The sequence below is a fragment of the Martes martes genome, assembly GCF_963455335.1.
Source record: "Martes martes genome assembly, chromosome: 5".
In the NCBI taxonomy this organism is placed as follows: domain Eukaryota; kingdom Metazoa; phylum Chordata; class Mammalia; order Carnivora; family Mustelidae; genus Martes; species Martes martes.
In genome coordinates, this window is record NC_137892.1 from 104,003,709 (window position 1) to 104,023,285 (window position 19,577).

Consider the following 19,577-nt stretch of genomic DNA (forward strand, 5'->3'; position numbering starts at 1 on the left):
ATGATGAATGTGATAAAGGAAGGAACTCCAAAGCAGAGGTGACCATGGAGATTCTGCAGAAATCGTGCAACGGGTCAGGCATGGCCTTCTGCAGGGCCCAGGATGGCCAAGGTGGGGGCAGTGGGGGGAGCGGTCTTTGACAGCTCCCAAGGGGCAGGAAGCCCTAGCCAACACCTGTCCTGTGAGAAGACTCCTGCAGGCTCCTCACTGGTCTCCCTGTCTCCAGCTTCACCCAGTCCCACCATGCTCTGTGCTGTCCTAGAGAAAACTGCACATCGGATACCGGTCCTGCCATATTAAAAACGCATGGCCCCTACTCCAAAGTCAAATTCACCTTCTGAAATGGTAGCATTCGGGGATCCAGCTTACTTCATCAATCTCACCTCTTGCTGGTCCCCCCACCCCACACCCCATGTGGAATACATGTTCTTTAGCCCCACAGAGCTCATGGGCTTGCAACGCTTTTCAGAATACATCGGTGCTCTTCAAGCGTCTGAGCCTTTGCGTAAGCTGTACCCTCTGCCTGGGACTCGGAGCCTCTCCCTTCTCTGCCTACTGATCCAGGAAATGTTCTTAATCACAACACAAAGGAGTTTTGGCTTATTTACGCAGTGAACATACGTAGTAAATGACACATGGCTCCCAGAATCTCTGGGAGGGCCAGAGAACCAGGCTTGAGGGCGAACAGGAGCCACACCTGAAGTCACACTACGGATTGTTGGCTGGCGACACTACTGCCCCGATGCTGGGACAGACAATTCAGCAGGTATCAGACCCATGCGGGAATGCCACCATGGCTCCCTCTGACAGGGACGGCACCCCCCCTCCCCCCGGCTGCTTCCTCACATGCTCCCTGCTGTGTCAGACTGCCTGGGTGGCTGGCCTCAGATGGCTGGAGTCAAGGCCACACATTTAGGAAGCTAAGAAGTCAAGTCCCTGCGCTCTACATTTCCCGCCAAGACTTATAAGCTAGGGATCTTCAAAGGAACTCCTTCTACGAGGAATGGCAAAAGCTCACTGCTCTCACTAGGACGCTTCTCGAATAGTGCCTCCTTTGTGATATCCCCAAGATGGCCTCAAGCTGTTACCTGCACCCTCTCTCTTCCCCCTATACCCACCTCCCTCCTCACGCACTCTACTAATGATCTTCCTCCAGCTTTTGAACTCTTCCAGGATGAGGACCAAGGCCATAGTTCATGTGGGTATCTCCCCTCTCTTCCCTCTACCCATCTGGACCTAGAACAGAATGCAGATACCATTGTTTCCGAGCGAACACATAAGTGGTTTAGTTCCATTGTCAAGCATACGTACTTCCAGGAGAACCATGGGTAATAAGAACCATGGCAAACTGAGCACTGCACTGATTTCCATCCTGGTACTTTATGTGCCATATTTTATTAATTCAAAAAATTACAGCAAGTAGGGATGATTTGGATCCTCTCTGTTTTGCAGGTGGGGAAAGTGAGGTCTATTAGGAAAATTAAGTAACTTGTTAAAGACACTCAGCCCATCCTGCTGACCTGGGCCCCAAAGCCATGGCTACCTCATAGGGTTGGCCAGAGAAGGCAATGCAAGGAAATCAGGGGGCTGGCCTGGCACTCACTTCCCCTATAAGACCATGGACACCTTCTAGAGCCTTCTTGCCTACTTTGTCTCAAGAGATGGTAAAGACACACACGGTGTGGGAGCTCCCAGGAGCTCCCCCATGCACCCCTGTTCTTGAGCCCAGAAAAGATATGAATGTCCCAGTGTAGTCTGGAATGCCCAGCAGAGCAGCTACCAGGGCAGGGGCATGGGGAATAGGGGACAGCTGGTAGAGGCAGAGGGAGGGGTGAATACAGCAGGTTGTCATATGGTAGGGCAACTCAACCACCCAAGGGTCACATTACACGACTGCCCTCTCTGCCCTGAGAAAGCTTCCTGAGCTCAGGAACAATAAAATCTACATGCACATACCTCCTCACCCCTGCACGGGCCCTTCCCTGTCCAACAAACTGCCACCCGTCTTCTCTCTAGAACAATCACAGGTAGCACGGATCTAGAACTTAGCACCTGCCAGGCACTGTCTCACATAATTCTCACAACATCCTTATGAGGCAGGTTCTGTCACTACTGTCATGTCACGCAGGAGGAACCTAAACTCCAACAAGAGAGACGACCCATAATTCATAGCTGCAATGTGGCGGGCCAGAATTCCATCCCCAGCCTGTCTCCAGAGATCACAGTCCTCCTACAACTTTATAGAAGGTGGAATCCAGGCTTTAGAATCAGGCAGACCTAGTCTGAGCTTTGATTGCGACTTCCCTTCTCTATACCTTACTGTCCTCATCTGTAAAACAAGAAGAACGTCTGTCTGTCTTGCAGAGCGGTTGGCCCAACTACAGGCCCCAGGGGTATGGAGCTCCCACCAGGGCCGGTAGAGAGTAGGCACTCAATCAATATGACTTCCCTTCCTCTGGCCAGAGCAACCTGCGGTTCTGTCTCTCCTCCTATCATAAATCTTTGGAATTTCAGCTGTGTTTCCATGAAGATCCAGCACAGCCTAAAGCTGGCTCTGCTCTCAGAAATGGAAGGGACCCCCCCCTTCTCCCCTTCCCCTCCTTGTGGAAACCCCCCCCCATGTCCACAAGAGACCGCTGCTTGCCTTGGCAGAGCCTGGCTATATAAAGTGGGCCCCAGACACCCAACACCAGGCCTTTTTCTGCCTCCCCTGGACCCATCATGGTGTGGTATGGGGCTGGGGGGGATGTCAGGGGAGCCACTCCCACGGGCCTTGCCATCCAATCCTCCAATTTACATATTCTCTCCAAATAAGGCTAAATATACAGTCACAGAGAAACACCAAAGGGACGAAGAAGACAACTGCCACACAGCTTTTAACTTTACCTGATGGTTACACCTCAGAGCATGGGGCAAACTTATGAATTTATACACATCACGTATGTGCTAAACCTGTATTATCTTAGAAGCAGCACAATCCCATGACACCGTGTGATGTGTGTGTGAAAGATGTTTGATTGTTAAGCACTGACACCTCTCACAGAAGGCTCTTCTGGCCACCCTGGTCCAACTCCCTTCTTTTGACAGACTAGAGATATGAGGGTCAGGGAGAAGATGTCACTGACATATTTAAGGGAACCCTTACCAAAGGTAATTGCTTTTAGATCAAAGTGGCCACCTGGGAATGAGGGTGGGGGCCGGGAGGCAGAGCTGGGAGGGAATGACTGGAAGAAACTAAAAACCCACAGGCTGAAGATAATCACCGTCTCTGGCCTGTTGATGGCGCTGGAAATTTCCACCCAGAGAGACCAGAGTCCCCAACCCTGGCCCCGCATCAGAACCTTCCAGGAAACTTGTTTAAAAATGCAGATGGCCTTGACCCACCTCTAGGGACTGCTTCTGTAGGTTTGGGGGGGATGGCCAAGTGACTCTTGTTTTTAGTAAGGGAAATTGGATGGCTACCAAAATTGAAGAAGGACTGACAGAAGCTGTCTCAGAGGGGGCACCTACATCGTAAACGAGGCTGATGTACAATCATTTCTAGATAGGAGCTGAAGGGATGGGGCCTGGCATTCAGGCAGTCACTTACTCGGGAGTTCTTAGCATACAGTTACTTCACAGATGATGGACTTAGTGGAGAAATGGGGTCACGATTGTGTCTGTCAGAATGAACTGGGTCTGCTGCACTAACAAACAATTCCAAAAGCTCAGTGGCTTCCAACCAGTTTCCCACTCCTGCTACAGGTCTACTAGGAGCCAGTGGGGCCTCTGTTCCACGTCTCCTCACTTTGGGGCCCAGGATGACAGATCAGTCGCTATCTGAAACCATGCCAGTTATCAGGGGCAGATGGAAAGAGTGTTCTTGGGGGGTCTTATGCTGGTATTTAAATGTTCTGGCCCAGAAGTATCACAAGTCACTTCTGCTCACAAGTCACTGACTAGAACGAGTTACATGGCCCCAGCTGACCCTTAGGGTCTTGCTTCATGTGCCTTCATGCTAGAGCAGGAAGGGGGGGTGCTTCTATCAGCAAGGCCAGGCTTTCCCAGGGGCCTCCGCGGATACCTCTCTGACCAGAAGCAGGACCTATGGTCACCCCCCCATAGATGACCATAGCAACTGGGGAATCTAGGGAAGGACGTTTTAACAGGGCTTGCTGCAGCTTCAAACAAAACTAGGTTCTGTTAGTAAAGAAGGAGAATGGATACTGGATTAGCAACTAGAAATAAATACGTAGTAGATCGGGAGTGTCACAGGAGAATGAGAGATGGCGTGAGAAGTATGACGACAAAGGCAGGCTACAGGTCCAGACCCTAGCAGCAATAAAATGGAGGGCTTGACAATGAGCTTGGCTTTACTGAGCTCACCAGTTTAGAGGTTAGCTGAATGGTTTCCTAGGTCATCACAAGATTAAAACTCCTAAAGTAACATGTACGTTAATTCTGGATACCTATTAATCAAGATCTCTGCCCCACTCATAAACTACAACCGAGTACACCAGGGTTGTATCAAGACCATATCATTAGCTATTAAGGGTCTACTATGTACCAGGTTCTGCATATACATGATCGCTGATTTTCAGGACAACAGAAGGTAGGTATTAATATCATCTCCATTTTACAGATGAGCAAACCGAGGCTCCAATGGGTTCATGGATGACCCCAAAGCACACAGCCAATAAGCAGAGGTGTTGTGTCCAAACCCAGCCCAGATTCCAAACTTCCCACTCCTTTCTCAATATGATCTGAGGTTGCCTCTTTCACCAGAAATCCTTTAGTAAAAATCATTCAAAATGACAATGTGTTAAAAACACCGAAGCCTGGAATGTTATCTGAGATGCATGTCCAGGAGGAAAGGTGGTGATCATACTGATTGGTGCTAAGGACTCCAGCTTATTAAAGCCCTGGTTTTCAGTGTATATTTGGATCCATTTTGTCATTAGATACGCTGGAAAATATCAGAAAGAAACAAACAAAATGAAGCAGCGGAGATCACATGGTATAGATGGAGCCAACATGCTACAGACAGGCAATCTTGAGAAACTCTGGATACTGTTAATTAGGAAACGAACAGCTGTCCAGACTAAGAACTGGCAGAGCTCTCTGGATAGCAACACGGAAGCGAGAAGAAAAAGGGCCGCACTGTGAACATGAATAAGAATCGACCATGTGTCTACCCCAAGTGGCTGTGGTATCTAAATGCAGCCTTGGATTCAGTTCTTAGGGCTCTGAAATGCTCTTGCTTAGGGACCAGGATCTTGGATTACATGGTTGGAAGGTTACCAAGGCAACCCACAGATTGACTTCTGACCTTGGGGTCTGCTCCCTGGCCCAATCTCCTAGTCCATGTGGTCATAAATCACGGACCACTTAGACATATAATGCAGACAGCTTACTGGACTGTACCTGACTCCTCTGAATATTGGCTATATTCTGACATTTGCTTGAAGGCAGTATCAAAAATCTTAAACAGCCTTATCCTATACTTAGAAAAGCAAATTTCCCATTCATTCTTTTTTTTTTTTTCTCTCCATCCATCATACATTTCCCAAGAGCCTGTATATACCAGGCGCTGTTCTAGGTGAAACAGACAATACATTCAGGGAATTTAGAGGTCAGTGGGGGAGACAGAGTTAAATTAAATAATGCCCCAACCCGGGGGTAAATCTGCAACTGAAATGTTATTAAACATTTGCTGAGGACCAGGAATTACACTAAATGGATCACCAAAATGGCGCTTAATCCTCTCCAAGGTCCTGAGGAGTAGAAGCCTGGAGACGTGATTCAGCTTTCCCAAAGCCACACTGTCCCAAAGTGACAGCTGGAATTCCAATCCTGTACCACCTGATGCAAAAAGCCCCTGCATGCACTTGGCTGCTTTTTTCATATCTCCCTTGGCAACCTATAGATCTCCACTCTTTCCAGCTCCTGCCCTTTCTCCTCTGAGACCTGGACTTGGGCTTAATGGGGCTTCCACTCTTTTATGCAATCTTTGATATAAAATAGTCCAGAACCTAGTATGTCCAAGTCACTGGGATTGGGAAATTTGTTAGAGACCAATTTTAAAACTGAGACTCAACAATTATTTTCACCCGAAGAATATCTGAAAATGATACTACCTGAGCCAAAGTTAAAGCAATCATCTCCGTAGATTTTGTGAAAAGTCCTGGATTATCAACAGAGCAATGGTGCCCCCTAGTGCACTGTGTATTACACATTCCTTGACTGGAGATGAGAGCATCCTGATATAAGGGGTGGCTTCCTATTTAGAAGTCTGGATGAATAATAAGCCTCCCTTAGGCTTGATCACCTTGACTGCCCAAACCCCCACCCCACACCATTTATATCAGTTCCAGAGGCAACGTCACAGATATATGGTGCACATCTTCTCGCAGTTCAGAATTCCGCCACCTGGGACACAAGGGTCCCCACACTGAGATTGCCAAAGGGTGAACCACCTATTGCCAATCTCCAGGATCACTTTACCATGAGAAATAAACTAATCCAGCATTTCCTGCTATAATGCCTCTCACTTTTCTGGAGGTTGTGGCTTAGGTGATACCCACCCTCCACACACACACACACACACTCTGACCCTATCCTAAACATACCGGAAACAGACAGGAATTTACACATTCACTTTGAACTAGGTTTTGTGCTCCAGGTGGGGGACACAGTGAAGAACAACAAGGCGTGGTCCCAGCTCTAAAGCTTACACTCTAGGAGGGGCAACAAGTGGCTAATGAATCTATTAATTATTTACTTTTGATTATAATAACCACTATAAGAGAGTCTGCTCTGAAAGTCTACATCTGTGAGACCAAAGGCAGATAGGTTCCAAGGGTCAGAAGAGGAGAGAAAGGTGTACCGTGCCAAAATGGAGAAAAGGCTGGGGAAAGTGATCAGAGAGCTTGGAAGAGAGCAAACCTGGGGCACAGGCAGCCTGAACTGGGCTTCTCCTGGGCCGAAAGGTGGTTAAGTGTGAAGGCAGTCATTATAGGCATTGGGTCAATTCAAGGATGGTGAGGTATTAAGAGAATGTCATTAACAGTAACATTTGTCATTAATTGAGAAAGACTGAGCTGGATGTTAAAGGATGAGTATAAACTAACACCTGGGGACACTTGGGTGGTTCAGTGGGTTAAGCCTCTGCCTTCAGCTTAGGTCACGGTCTCAGGGTCCCGGGATCAAGCCCTGAATCCGGCTCTCTGCTCGGCAGGGTGCCTGCTTCCCCCCCCCCCCACCTTCTCTCTCTCTGCCTGCCTCTCTGCCTACTTGTGATCTCTGTCTATCAAATAAATAAAATTTTTTAAAAAACTAACACCCGAATATTTAGTTTGAGGATTAATTTAAACTCTCTTGAGTAGGAAATGTTAACGAGGAGAGCATCCCAGACCTGTCTATTCTGCCTCTGCCCAGTAACCAACGGTGTTGCAGGATTTATTATTTACATCCCCTGCACTGTTTATAAAAGATGAGGAAATAACAACAGCTGACCTAATTGCTCCAGGTGGGCAGGAGTTGAGCCAATAATAGGCAAAAGGCTGAAAGGAGGAGAGGAGAGTGGTGACCTCCATGGGGTTCCCATGGTGAACCAAGGCTAAAAACAAATCAGGATAAAAAGCCTTACCTAGTGAGTGATGCCCTCTAGATCTCAGGAGGTAGCATAGCTTGGGTTAAACGCTGCAAGATTTGTATTCAGAAAACCTGAGTTTAAAGCCTCCTCTTCAGCCTCTAGCTATGTGACCAGAGCAACAAACTCTGTCTCCATTTTCACATCTGTAAAACAAAAATAACAGTATCTCCTTTTTAGTTCCTTGTCAAGCACTGGGTGTAAAGGGCTTAGCATCATGCCTGGTACATTCCAATTACTCGATGTTAGTTTCTTATTATTATCACCAATATTATTGACAGTGTGTATTATCTGGGGCCAAATCCACACATGTAAGAAATTCAGGGAAACTTTTATCTTTTTCGTCACAATGTTCTGTTATTTTCCAATTTTTTAAAAAAAATTTTATTTATTTGACAAAAAGATCACAAGTAGGCAGAGAGGTAGGCAGAGAGAGAGGGGGGAAGCAGGCTCCCCGCCAAGCAGAGAGCCTACGCAGGGCTCGATCCCAGAACCCCTAGATCATGACCTGAGCCGAAGGCAGAGGCTTAACCTACTGAGCCACCCAGGCGCCCCTATTTTCCAATTTTTTAAAAAATAAGTATGCACTGCTATTAAATTTGAAGGAGGAAAAAGTACCTACACATTTTGACACAATACAAATTTGATTAGTCCACTGTTGCCCAAATTTCCCGGGCTCCTATTGTTCAAGGAGGGCGTGGGTGTGCACGTTAAAAGCAGACTCCTTGGCCCCAACGGAGAAATACTGAATCCGAACATCTCAGGGACAAACCTGTTACTTTGCACTTTTACTCAATCCCACAGATGGGTCTCATAATCGGACACTGGCTGAGACCTGCTGTTTCCAAGCGAGCAAGGCAGTGACTGGACGAGGAATGCCTGCGCAGGTTCTGGCAATCACGAGCGCCTGAGCCTACAATTCCCACACTGCCCCACAAACTGGCGCCTAGAGTGCCGGAGCCTTCCGGGAGTCGTAGTTTCCATCTCCAGAACGCTACCTATAAAAAAAAAAAAAAAAGGCGGAGCTGATTGCCAAAAACTTCCCACCCCACAATGCAAAGGCCGTTTGTGACGTCATCCGCACAGCGCCCGGGATGGAGCGGGCCGTTTCTACCGCTCCTACCAGTACCTCCGCTGCATCAGAGCCGACGACCTCCTCCGCCGCCTTCTCCCTCCCCTCCTCCTCCTCTCTCCCCAACACCTCCTTCTTGGGCGCTTCTGCCACCTCTATATGACCCAGACCCTCTGTCCCTGAGAAGTCGTGTTCAGTTTCCTTTGTGGGCCCAGGGCACAGCCATGGCGGACGGCGGCGGCGGCGGGGGCACGGGCTCGGTGGGCGGCGGCGGAGCGGGCCAGGCCGCGGCGGGGTCGGCAACAGGCGCGACAGGGGCCGGTGGGAGCGGCGGCCCCATCAACCCGGCCTCACTGCCTCCCGGAGACCCACAGCTCATCGCTCTCATTGTGGAGCAGCTCAAGAGCCGGGGCTTGTTTGACAGCTTCCGCCGGGACTGCCTGGCGGACGTGGACACCAAGGTATTGGGAGGAAGGGGGTGGCGACGGGGTTGGGCTGGGCGTGAGGACGGCAGGGTTGCAGGCTGGCTTTTCTAAAGCAGAAAGAAAAACAAAAGATACTTCCAAAAATCTCAGCAGTGAGGTATTAGACCGCTTGAGGCAGTACAGGAACCTTTCTGAGTGGTGTACACGTGGGCTGGGCTCCCATCTCTGTTAGCTGTGTGACGGTCCAGTCGTTTCTCTGAACTTGGGGACTCAGTACTGGTATCAGAGCCAAGCTCTTATCTTTCCCAAGCTGAGACTTCTTTAAGCCCTTCAGTAACAAACCTCTGTGTGTTAAGAACATTGGAGGAAGCCAGGTAAGGAAGGGAGAATGGTTTGAATGCAGTCATCAGAACGTTGTAGCTATTTGTTCCTTCCTTTTCTCTAGCTCAGTGATTTGCAGTCTTGAACATCCAGTTGAATTAAGGTACACTGTGCAGAACCCCTATCTTGTACTCCACCGTGGATTAAAGGGGGTTTGGTGCCAATTTTAGATTCTAATGCCATAGGTTAGCCCCCTAATAAAATGCTATTTCAGGTTACTTGCCAAAGTCATGGAGATTCAATGAAGTCAGATGTGTTAAGTGTCAGACATACAGTAGTTGCTGGAATGTTCCATTTTCTCCCTTTTCAGAAGCTTTTCTAACAAGACTAGGGTTGCAGGTTAAGGAGGTTCTGTTACTGACTAAGCTCCTTTATGGAAGTAAGTTCCCGTCTTCGAGAAAATCTGCCTACCTAACATGAAGATAGTGAACTTAAAATTACAATTCAAAGATAGGGAAAGACATCATCCATTTATTCATTGAACATTTATTGGCCTACAGCATGGGGGCTGTGTGGATACAGGAACAAGTAAGTCACTACCAGTCCTCAAAGTTTGAACTGTAGGGTGGAAAACTGACATGTAGACCAAATGGTATATACACTACATGGTGTTAGAAGTGCTTAATATTTAATGTTTAATTTTCCTTATTTAAAGGTCTCAGATACGTATCAGCTGAGCTTCCACCTTTCCTAGGACTCTGGATGCTCTCAACTGACATCACAAGTTCTTCCCTCCTATCATGTTCTGTTTTATGTGTCTAAGTCAATGTAGTATGCATGTTATTTTTATTTTTATTTTATTTTTTAAGAGATTTTATTTATTTGACAGAGAGACAGCGAGAGAAGGAACATAAGCAGGGGGAGTGGGAGAGGGAGAAGCAGGTTTCCCGCTGAGCAGGGAGCCTGATGCAAGGCTCGATCCCAGGACCCTGGGATCATGACCTGAGCTGAAGGCAGGCACTTGACGACTGAGCCACCCAGACACCTCATGCATGTTATTTTTTTTTTTAAGATTTTATTTTTTTATTTGACAGAGATCACAAGGAGGGGCGGGGGGGGGGCGCGGGAAGCAGGCTCCCGCTGAGCAGAGAGCCTGATGCAGGGCTCGATCCCAGGACCCAGGAATCATGACCTGAGCCGAAGGCAGAGGCTTTAACTCACTGAGCCACCCAGGCGCCCCCATGCATGTTATTTTTAAAAGAAAGAAAGAAAATTAGTATTGTAAAGCTGTTGGGGGAAGAAGAATTGGAGCCTTCCCCACATAACATCTTAAATATTCCTTCCATTAGTCACTGGGTGGTTTTAATTCTGGAAACCACGTGTTTTCAGTCACTGTGGCTTTAGCTCCATGGTTCTCAGTGTGGCTCTTGGATCTGCAGCATCAACATCACCTGAGAACTTGTTAGAAATGTATATTCTTGGGCCCCTTCCCAGACTGCTGAAATTTCGAGGAAAGTATACTGATGATGTTTGTAATTTACTTTGCATTGCACCCAAAATACAAATAAGTAGAACAAACTGATAAGTGAATCAAGTGAGGGATAGATAATACAATAAAATGTTCATGGCAGGCCCATTCTGTCTTTTCACTTTAAGAACTGAAGGGATTATTCTGTGTTGCCAAGATCTGTTCAGGTTCGGTGGTGACCTTTGCTGTCCTTTGTCATTTTTCAGTAAACAGTAACTATCATTTCAAACCAGGTGACTTATTTGAAATAGTAGAAAATCTAGTATCAGGATGCATAGTTCTGAGTGACAAATTAATTCCAGTTTCTTTAAGCAAAGGGGTGAATCTATTGATTGGGCACCCCAAGAAAGGACTGATTGAACAGGCTGTCAAAAGAGTAGCGATGCATTTGGAACCAGGGATGCTCCACAAGGAGTCTTTCATCTCTGCTCTTCATTATAACTATTGTCTTATCACCGCAGAGCGGCGTCATCCATTCGGTTTCTCCTACTTTGATTACATCTTACCTCTTCTTCCTCTAGAAAGGGACTCTCAATTCCTGTTCCGAAAATCCCAGGGTACATCAGCATTATCTTAGCGTGGGTCAGGCACTCCATTTGTGGTCAGGAGAACGTGGCACCCTCTGTCCTACCCTTGTGAGGAGAGGAAGGAGGAGTTGCTAGGTAGATAGTACATGGGTGTTTGTCAGTCAGTTCTCTAGGCCTTTTGCAAGAGTCCACCTGTAGAGTTGAAGCCTGCTGATTTTGTTGTCGATTTTTACCTCTTAACTGCTAGCAAACTTTTGCCACAGTTAACACTGCACGATGAAGCAAATCATGGTGACTTATGATAAGCATTCATCTTCATGCTGATAGGGCTGCAGGTCAGCTAAAGTTGAGCTAATCTAAGTGGGCTTCCACTGGATGGTTCAGGTGGCCTGGGCTTGGGTTTAGCTTGACTACATATAAACTCATCTTAGGTCCCAGACATGCCCTCATAGAGGGTCACCAGAGCACAAGAACCAAGCCAAACAGAGGATGACCGCATTTAAGGCTTCTTGTCACTAGCACCCCATTGACCAGACCATGTTGCATTGCTGAAACTCAGCATCACTGGGGTAGAGAAGCAGTCTCTGCCCAGGCAGAGGGGGGCAGGGGTGATGCCTAGCAGCAATGTACACTATTATACCTGGTTTGAAGAAGAGCCGCTGATTGTACCAGAAGGTCTTAGAGGCTAAGAATACATATTCCATGTGTTCACCAAGTTCCTTCTAATTTTGTCCTGATCATAGTTGGGTCTAAAACCAACTCTAAGCCACTAAGAGCCTCAAGTTCCATTTTTGGCCTTAAGCTGTGCTTCCCCTCAGCCTTCCCGACTGTTCCATGGGTGTTGACCTCAGTCTCCATTCTCACATCGTGCTGACATTCAGGTCGCCCTTCATTTTATGCGGTGGGCTTTCCTGAGCCCTTATTTATTGCTTAGGATACCCTGCGAGGTAAGGGGGATGGTAACATTTCAGGTTTACCAATGGGAATAACTGAGACTGAAAGGTTGGTGACTTGTTGAAAGTCAGACAGCCAGTTAGTCATGGTGCCCGGCTAGAACCCAGTTCCTCTGATTCAGAAACAGACTAATCCTAACCTTAGATTTACCACATTTTGGCCATGTGGGCAAGTTGTTTCCCTTTTCTAAGCATGAATTTCTAATCTCTACAGTGGGGACAGGAGAGTTAATAGAATCTCCCTGTACTGTTACTTGGAAAGTAAATGAGATGATAAGGCATCTGCTGGCCTTGTACCTGCCCACCGTAACGTTAGCACTTTGTTGCTCATTAATTCATGCTCTTCTGGGCCACAGGGCCATCTTCATCGTCATGATAGAAGTGTCTTTAAGGGCTTGAGACATCTACATTTCTGTGGAAAGCCGTATCCTTGAATGACTGACTTCTAAAATTTTGGTGCATATAACTTCTTACCTTACCTCTTTTTTTTTTTTTTTTTAATGTTTCAGCCAGCTTACCAGAACCTGAGGCAGAAAGTGGATAATTTTGTGTCAACACATCTGGACAAGCAGGAATGGAATCCTACAATGAACAAAAACCAGTTGCGAAATGGTCTGAGGCAAAGTGTGGTTCAGTAAGTAATTAGAACTAAGAGTGAAAAGTACTCACCGCACGAGGCACGGAAAAGCTGATAGGTGTTATTAATTGGTCAAGGTGGTTGGTACTTTACAGCAAATCCCACGCACACGTCACAGCAGTCCACCCCTTTATTAAAATGAAGGTGCAAGTAATCGAAGGACTCAACTGACATTCTTGCTAGTTTATCCAGCCTCCATAGGTCTCCTGTGTAAACTCTACCAGGTGCCTCGAAAGATACTCCAAATTACGAAACATGATTCCCTGCTTGCTTGACGTTTTCAGTGTAGTTGGCACATACCTGGGCGTTTTCTACCAAGACAGCAGTGTTTGGATCTCGGGCGAGAGGTCTAAAGTGTAAGGGCAGCTTTCAGGAAGACTGGGAGTTTTATTAAAGCATGTCTTTTGGTCACAAACTGAACCTTAGTTAACAAGGTGCTACCGCTGGCTCATCTAGGTGACTTCTTAGTGTTACTGGGCCCAACAGCGGAGGCCGGTCATGGTATCTGGCTTTTTCTAATCTGCTCGTGGTCCTTTTTTTTGTCTTATTACTAGCACTCAAGTTCAGGTCTTGATCCACTGAGGTCTCCTGGGATATCTAAAAGCTTGTGAAGCCTACCTCTTTAGAAATAGAAATATCAGGAAATTATGCTGAGTGAAAAAAGCCACTGTCAAAAAAAGATGTGTGGTGCTGATTCCATATATGTCACACTGGTGAACAATGACAGCACTGGAGACAAGATCAGGGGTTGCCTAGGGTTTAGGGGCAGGAGGTGGTGGGGGTGAGTGTGACCTGAAACGGGTCGCACCAGGGGATGCTGTGGTGGCCGAGGAGAGCTCTTCATCGTGGGGGTGGTCACCTGAAGTCACTCCTATGCTGAAATGGTACAGAGCTGCCTGTGCAAACACACAATGGTGTATAGCCATGTGTGTGAAAACTAAGGAAGGTTGGATCGTACTTGTGTTGTTTTTCCAGTTCTGATGTTGTACTGCAGGTATGCATGGTGCAAACAGGTGGCTGGAGGGAGGGTGCACGGACCTTCCAAGAGTGGTCTCTTTGTCTCCACAAGGTCAGGGATGTTGGAAGCTGGAGTGGACAGAATCATTTCTCAAGTGGTGGATCCCAAACTAAACCACATCTTCAGACCACAGATAGAAAGAGCAATTCACGAGTTCCTGGCAGCCAAGAAAAAAGAAGCCGTGCCCGCACCCCCTCCAGAGCCTGAGAGCCAAGAACCCCCAGCTCCCTCCCAGGATGCTTCCTAAGGTCCAGTATCCCGTCTTTTGTCCAGGAGCATTCATCTCTGGCTTGTAGATATATAAAATGGATAGAAAAGGGGTAAGCCACTACTGGGGATCCTGTTCTTTATTCAGAAAAGCATTTACTGCATATGGACTTGAGCTACTATTCAAGAGTCTCTCTTTTACTGAGAACTAATGGAGAGCATTCTCCTGTGTTAGCGTGATCTGCTGTGCCCCTGGAGCTAAACATGTACACTGTGAATAGGTGCTTCATTAGAGACCAATGGGGTGATTGTTGTGCACAAGAGAAATTCAAATGAAAGTCCTATTTTTCTGAAATTGATTAAATGAGTCTCATGCCTAGACATGAATTTAACTTGAGTTAGCAGTTTGAATATAAAATCAAACACGGCATTCTAAAAAGGCATCCTAAGCGGGACTCACAGTCTGCTTTAAGCTCTACTGGATTTCCTTGTGTTTAGAGATTGGAGTTTACCAATGTCAGTGACCATGGGATTCTTCTGTTATGTGTATTGTCCCTTCTTGTTTTTGGGATTTGATTAATCTTAAAAGTCAGCTACAGATCCACAAAGCAATGCTTTTTGCAGGCTTTGAGACATTAGTAAATGTGGGCAGTGACCAGCAGATAAGCAGTCATTCTTCCTAGCCATTGTTAGTCAGCTGTCCCCTCATTCCATTTTGGTGTTCTCTCTGTAAGCGTCGTTAAGATGTTTCTTATTTATGATAGGAAGGCATCAGTGAGTGAACAGAAAAAGAGCATAAAGCTCGTGTGGGGCACTGCCTTAAGAGGGGGGGTTGTCTTATTTGTGCCTGGACTGGGGGAAAAACTCAGTTCCATTGTGGAGCATAAAACATTACCAGTCTTTCTAGTTTAACTGTAAATTCCTTTAGGAAGGTAAAATTAAATGTAGTCTCTTTCAAAAAGCATCTTCATCTGATTCTCTTTAGAGTGTGTCTGACACCTTTGGAAGCTCCATTGAATTGACCATGAAGAAATGGATTTGGTTACTTAAGAGTACAATTTCCGAATGAAGACAGGCTGAGATCGTCACTGATTTCAACATTCAGCCTTGACTGTGAGGCAGTGTCCAAATGGAACGGGCCATAACGGAGTTGACCGTGTGTGTCCCCTCATTGTGCTGCCATCTCGTCAGCCTGCCAAAGGGGATGACACCCAACATACACTACAGAGATGTAAAGAAACACTACATCAGTCCGGGGTTGTCCTGAAACAAATGTTTATACTTGAACTTGGAGACTGTGTGGATTTTAGGGTTTGTGCTCGGGAATCCCTAGAGGGGCTGTAGCTACAGTGAAGGAACATAACCAGTTCCAAAGACGCAGTTTCAAAGAATGACAGTAAAGGTTAGCATGGAGTAGGAATTAGTGCTTATTTGTCAACGAGAGTGTATAAGCCATTGGCACCAACTAGCTCTAAAGTTGTCATGACCCTCTTGTATGTGAACCTTGTAGCTTCGGTTTCCTTTGCCTGTAAGAGGACCGTAGGATGTGTGAAGAAGTGCGGACAACATGTAGAAGGAAAAACACCTGCAGGCTCTCCGTCCAGGGCTGCTGCTTATCCTGCAAGGGCTAGCGAGTCTTGGGTGTGTTTGTTTTATTCTCGCGTTTGTGTTTTTTAGAAAAGTTGAATGATTAATAAATAGCTTAAGTTTTGTAATAAAATGATTTGATACTGTTACTCTGAAGCCTCAACTGAGTGTAGCCTACAGGCCTGTGAACCTGTGAAAAGTAACCTTTGTCCTCTGCCTACTGTTCCCTGCCCACATGTGAGTAGTGGTGGGGGTGGGGGATGAGCAGAACTCAGAGCTGCCCACCCTCTGAAGCTAGCGGGTAGTACTGGAAGTGAGCAGGTGGTCCCACTTCTCCCCTGGACCATGACTGCTGCTAGTCCCTAGTTGTGAGGGCAGAACCATCTCTCCGTGTTTCTCAAGCCTGAGTGTACAGCAGTAGTATCACCCAGGTATGTTGGAAAGGTGCATATCCTGACCCAGAAGTTCTAGGGTGGGATCTGAGCGTGTTTCTCATGCTCCAGGGGATGCTCGTGCTGCTGGCCCCAGGCAAACATTTTGTATTGCAAGCCTTGAATAATATCAAAGCTTATATCTAAGAGTTTGGGTTCTTAGTTGAATCTGTCAATGGATATTGTTCATCCAATAAATTGTAACCTATTTAGCTGGTTCCCCGTTAAAATGAACCACCTCCACCTTTACCGTTTCTTGGCTTATAGTGAAGTTTGTGGCTCTTATGTCAGATGTTCTGGCATTGGTTTACCCTATTTCTGCCGTTTACCCTCAGCTTCTGTTTACTCATCGAGGGGAAATGGGTTCCCATGCCTTCGGGATCGCTCACTGGCACTGTGAACTAAGGTAAGTATTGAGAGACCCATTTCAGCTGCTGCTGAAAGCAGAGTCCCTGACCAGCAGCAGCAGGATCACCCTGGAACTTGCTAGAAAAGCAGCCCCCACCCCAGACCGTATTCCGAGACTCATGGAGGGGCCCAGCAAGCCCTCCACATGATTCTCTGCGCCTGAAAAATCATTTTCTCTTTAAGGAATGTTTTTGGGAAGCTGGTGATGTTGACTGGCAATGACAGTTTAATTGTGATTAGTGTATAAACCTGTCTCTTCCAGCAGCTCCTGAGGGGCGAGACTATTGAGTTTGTTTTGTTTTTTAATTCCTTGCAAGGACTCTGCTTTAGGGCATTTTGATGTAGAAATGCCTGCATGTGACTTACACCTCCTTGGCTTTCAAAAGAAGTGTCTTCCGAAGAGGAGTTTGGTAAGTAGCTCAGAACGCTGGTGAGAACTCTCTGCTGAGACTCATTGCTATTTAAGATAGTGGAGGATGTCTGTGGGGACCCGGCAAAGGTTAGGGTCTGGCATGGGCCTGAGGCTGGCACTGAGGTCTGGGTTTGAAAACTCCCCATCGGGATCAGCGCTGACAGGGGGCCAGGCCCTGCCCCTTTTGGCTGCCCTACGGAGGCCGAGGACAGGGCGGGAAGCAGACAGGAAAGCTGGCACAGCCAAGCTTTTGTTGGCACTATGTATCGCACCCTAGCCATCACCATACCCATGGAGGAGCCAGGAGGTCAACTTTTATGGTCTTGTCACTAGGGATGGGCTTGGCTCCAAGGCCACATGGTAGTAATTACTCGTCCTCTCAAATTGGTCACACTGCCTGAGACCTCGCCAGTCTCTCTGTCTCTAGTGTCCAAACTGCCATTTGGCCTTTCTTCCAGAAACACTGCTTTTGTCAAATCTTCCTCACTCTGGAGCCTTGGAAAGGAAATAGACAAACTAGGCACTGACCAGGTAGCCGATATTTTCTTACACATAAATTTAATTCTCACGACCCTATTAGGATTTATTCTCCATTCTGTGGATGAGGCAACCTAGACTCCGGTGAAACAACATACTCACTACACAGCTGTCACGTAGGAGAGCAAGGTTTGTACCCAAGCCTCTGGATTTAAAGTTCATGTTGCCCTCCCCACCCTACCTCCTTGCTATTCTGCCTCATTATTACTTAACAAGTCAGACTTGTCAGTCCTTTGGGGTCCACCCTTCATTCCAAATGTAGGCCAAAGTCAAGTCAGCTTGACCTCTTGCTACATCTCAACGCATACCTAGAGCTAAAGTGCCCCTCATTCAAATGTCTGTCACAGGGCAGAGCTTGCAAACCAACTCTGCCCTCCAGGCATGTTCTATTGGCCATGGAGTTGTAACTGTTGTCTGTTGTTCTGTTTTTAATTACCAATATTTCAAAATGGGGAGAATTCCATATAGAGCTCTCTTTCTGCTTCCTAATGAAAAATGTCAAGGTTTGGCAACATACTTGTATTCCTGCTGGATAACAATCCGCCAGAACTCTGTAGCAACTCTCCCGCTTTGGAGAGCACGTGGGACATGCAGATGCCACTGGCTCGCTTCTCATTTCCATCACCATGCGGGCCCCTGAGGATGTTGGGGATACTTGCCCTACAGTGTCAGCATCCTGTGATGAGTATTCAAAACATCTCCAGCTAGAGGGCCGGATCTTCTAGACTGATTTTCAGGGAGACTAGATTTTCAGCTACCTGAGTTGGGCTCCAGAATTTTCAAGCTTGGAATGGAGTCCGAAGTTCCCTTTCTAACATCTCTCTCTGGGTGTCCATATTGAACCTATCTAAGGATGAGGGAAGGTCACCGAACATCGCACATAGAGGTGGGCTCAGGGTACAGCTATGATGCAGACTGAGAGAACTAGCTCACGGTATTCTCAGAAGCCCTTCAAACTCACCCTGAATGGCAGTCTCGCCAGGGCTGAAGCCAGAAGAGGGCTTGTGTGGGTAGCCTAATTGATGTATGAAGCGTAAAGTCTTGTAAATGAGAGGGTAAAGGGTAGTAGAATATGCCGCCCCAAAATAGGACCGCAGGAGTTCAGGACTTGCAACCCCCAAATTTGCCTCTGATACTTGGCTTACTTAAAGCTGCAGGCACTTGGAAAACAACAAATACGGGGAGAGGCTTTCACCGAAATCATTTTATTTCCTAAAGGCAGATACCCCCATAAGGAACACAGTTGTCACAGGTCCCCCTCCCTGGAGGTTCATCAACCAGGAAAAGAGACTAGAAGTCAACAGTGCACCCTGATAAACTTCATCACAGACTGTGATACCTTCCATCTGTTGTTGTTGTTGGTTTTTTTTTTTTTAAGATTTTATTTATTTGACAGAGATCACAAGTAGGCAGAGAGGCAGGCAGAGAGGCAGAGAGAGAGAGAGAGGAGGAAGCAGGCTCTCCACTGAGCAGAGAGCCCGATGCGGGGCTCGATCCCAGGACCCTGAGATCATGACCTGAGCCGAAGGCAGAGGCTTTGAGCCACCCAGGCACCCCTCCACCTGTTCTTCTAAAGGTCTCTTCATCTTTCCTAAAAATCATTGACTCTCCCCTAAGAGGCCTCCCTACCCCCTCTATCTTCCCTGTTTAATTTAATCCTGAATTCTAAGCCACCTCAGTGAGTTACTACTTTTTCCCTGGGTGTCTCCATGGCGACATGAGGTATACATGTGAAGAAGCTTCCGCGTTTCTTTTGTTAACCTGTGTTTTATTACAGGGGTCTCAGCCAAGTACTCAAAGGGCAGAAAGAAAATCACTTCCACCCCTCACAAGAGCAAGAGTCTGGATATGGCAGAAGTCAAACGATGCTCGGGGTGGGATCTG

At 47.0% G+C, this 19,577-nt stretch overlaps 1 protein-coding gene across 2 annotated transcripts; it reads left to right on the forward strand.

Moving 5' to 3' along the window:
• Positions 1-8,408: 8,408 nt before the first annotated feature.
• Positions 8,409-16,556, forward strand: BOD1 (biorientation of chromosomes in cell division 1). 2 transcript variants are annotated; one of them, XR_013966807.1, is made up of 4 exons: positions 8,409-9,163; positions 12,966-13,090; positions 14,163-14,431; positions 15,304-16,556. XR_013966807.1 is itself a non-coding variant. In XM_080803290.1 (4 exons), exons 1-3 carry the CDS (start codon positions 8,684-8,686, stop codon positions 14,356-14,358), a joined length of 801 nt encoding a protein of 266 aa, XP_080659416.1. In that variant the 5' UTR covers positions 8,409-8,683; the 3' UTR covers position 14,359; positions 15,304-16,556. The 2 variants fall into 2 exon arrangements, 1 of the variants encoding a protein (XP_080659416.1); XM_080803290.1 differs by having other exon boundaries at positions 14,163-14,359.
• Positions 16,557-19,577: the final 3,021 nt, after the last annotated feature.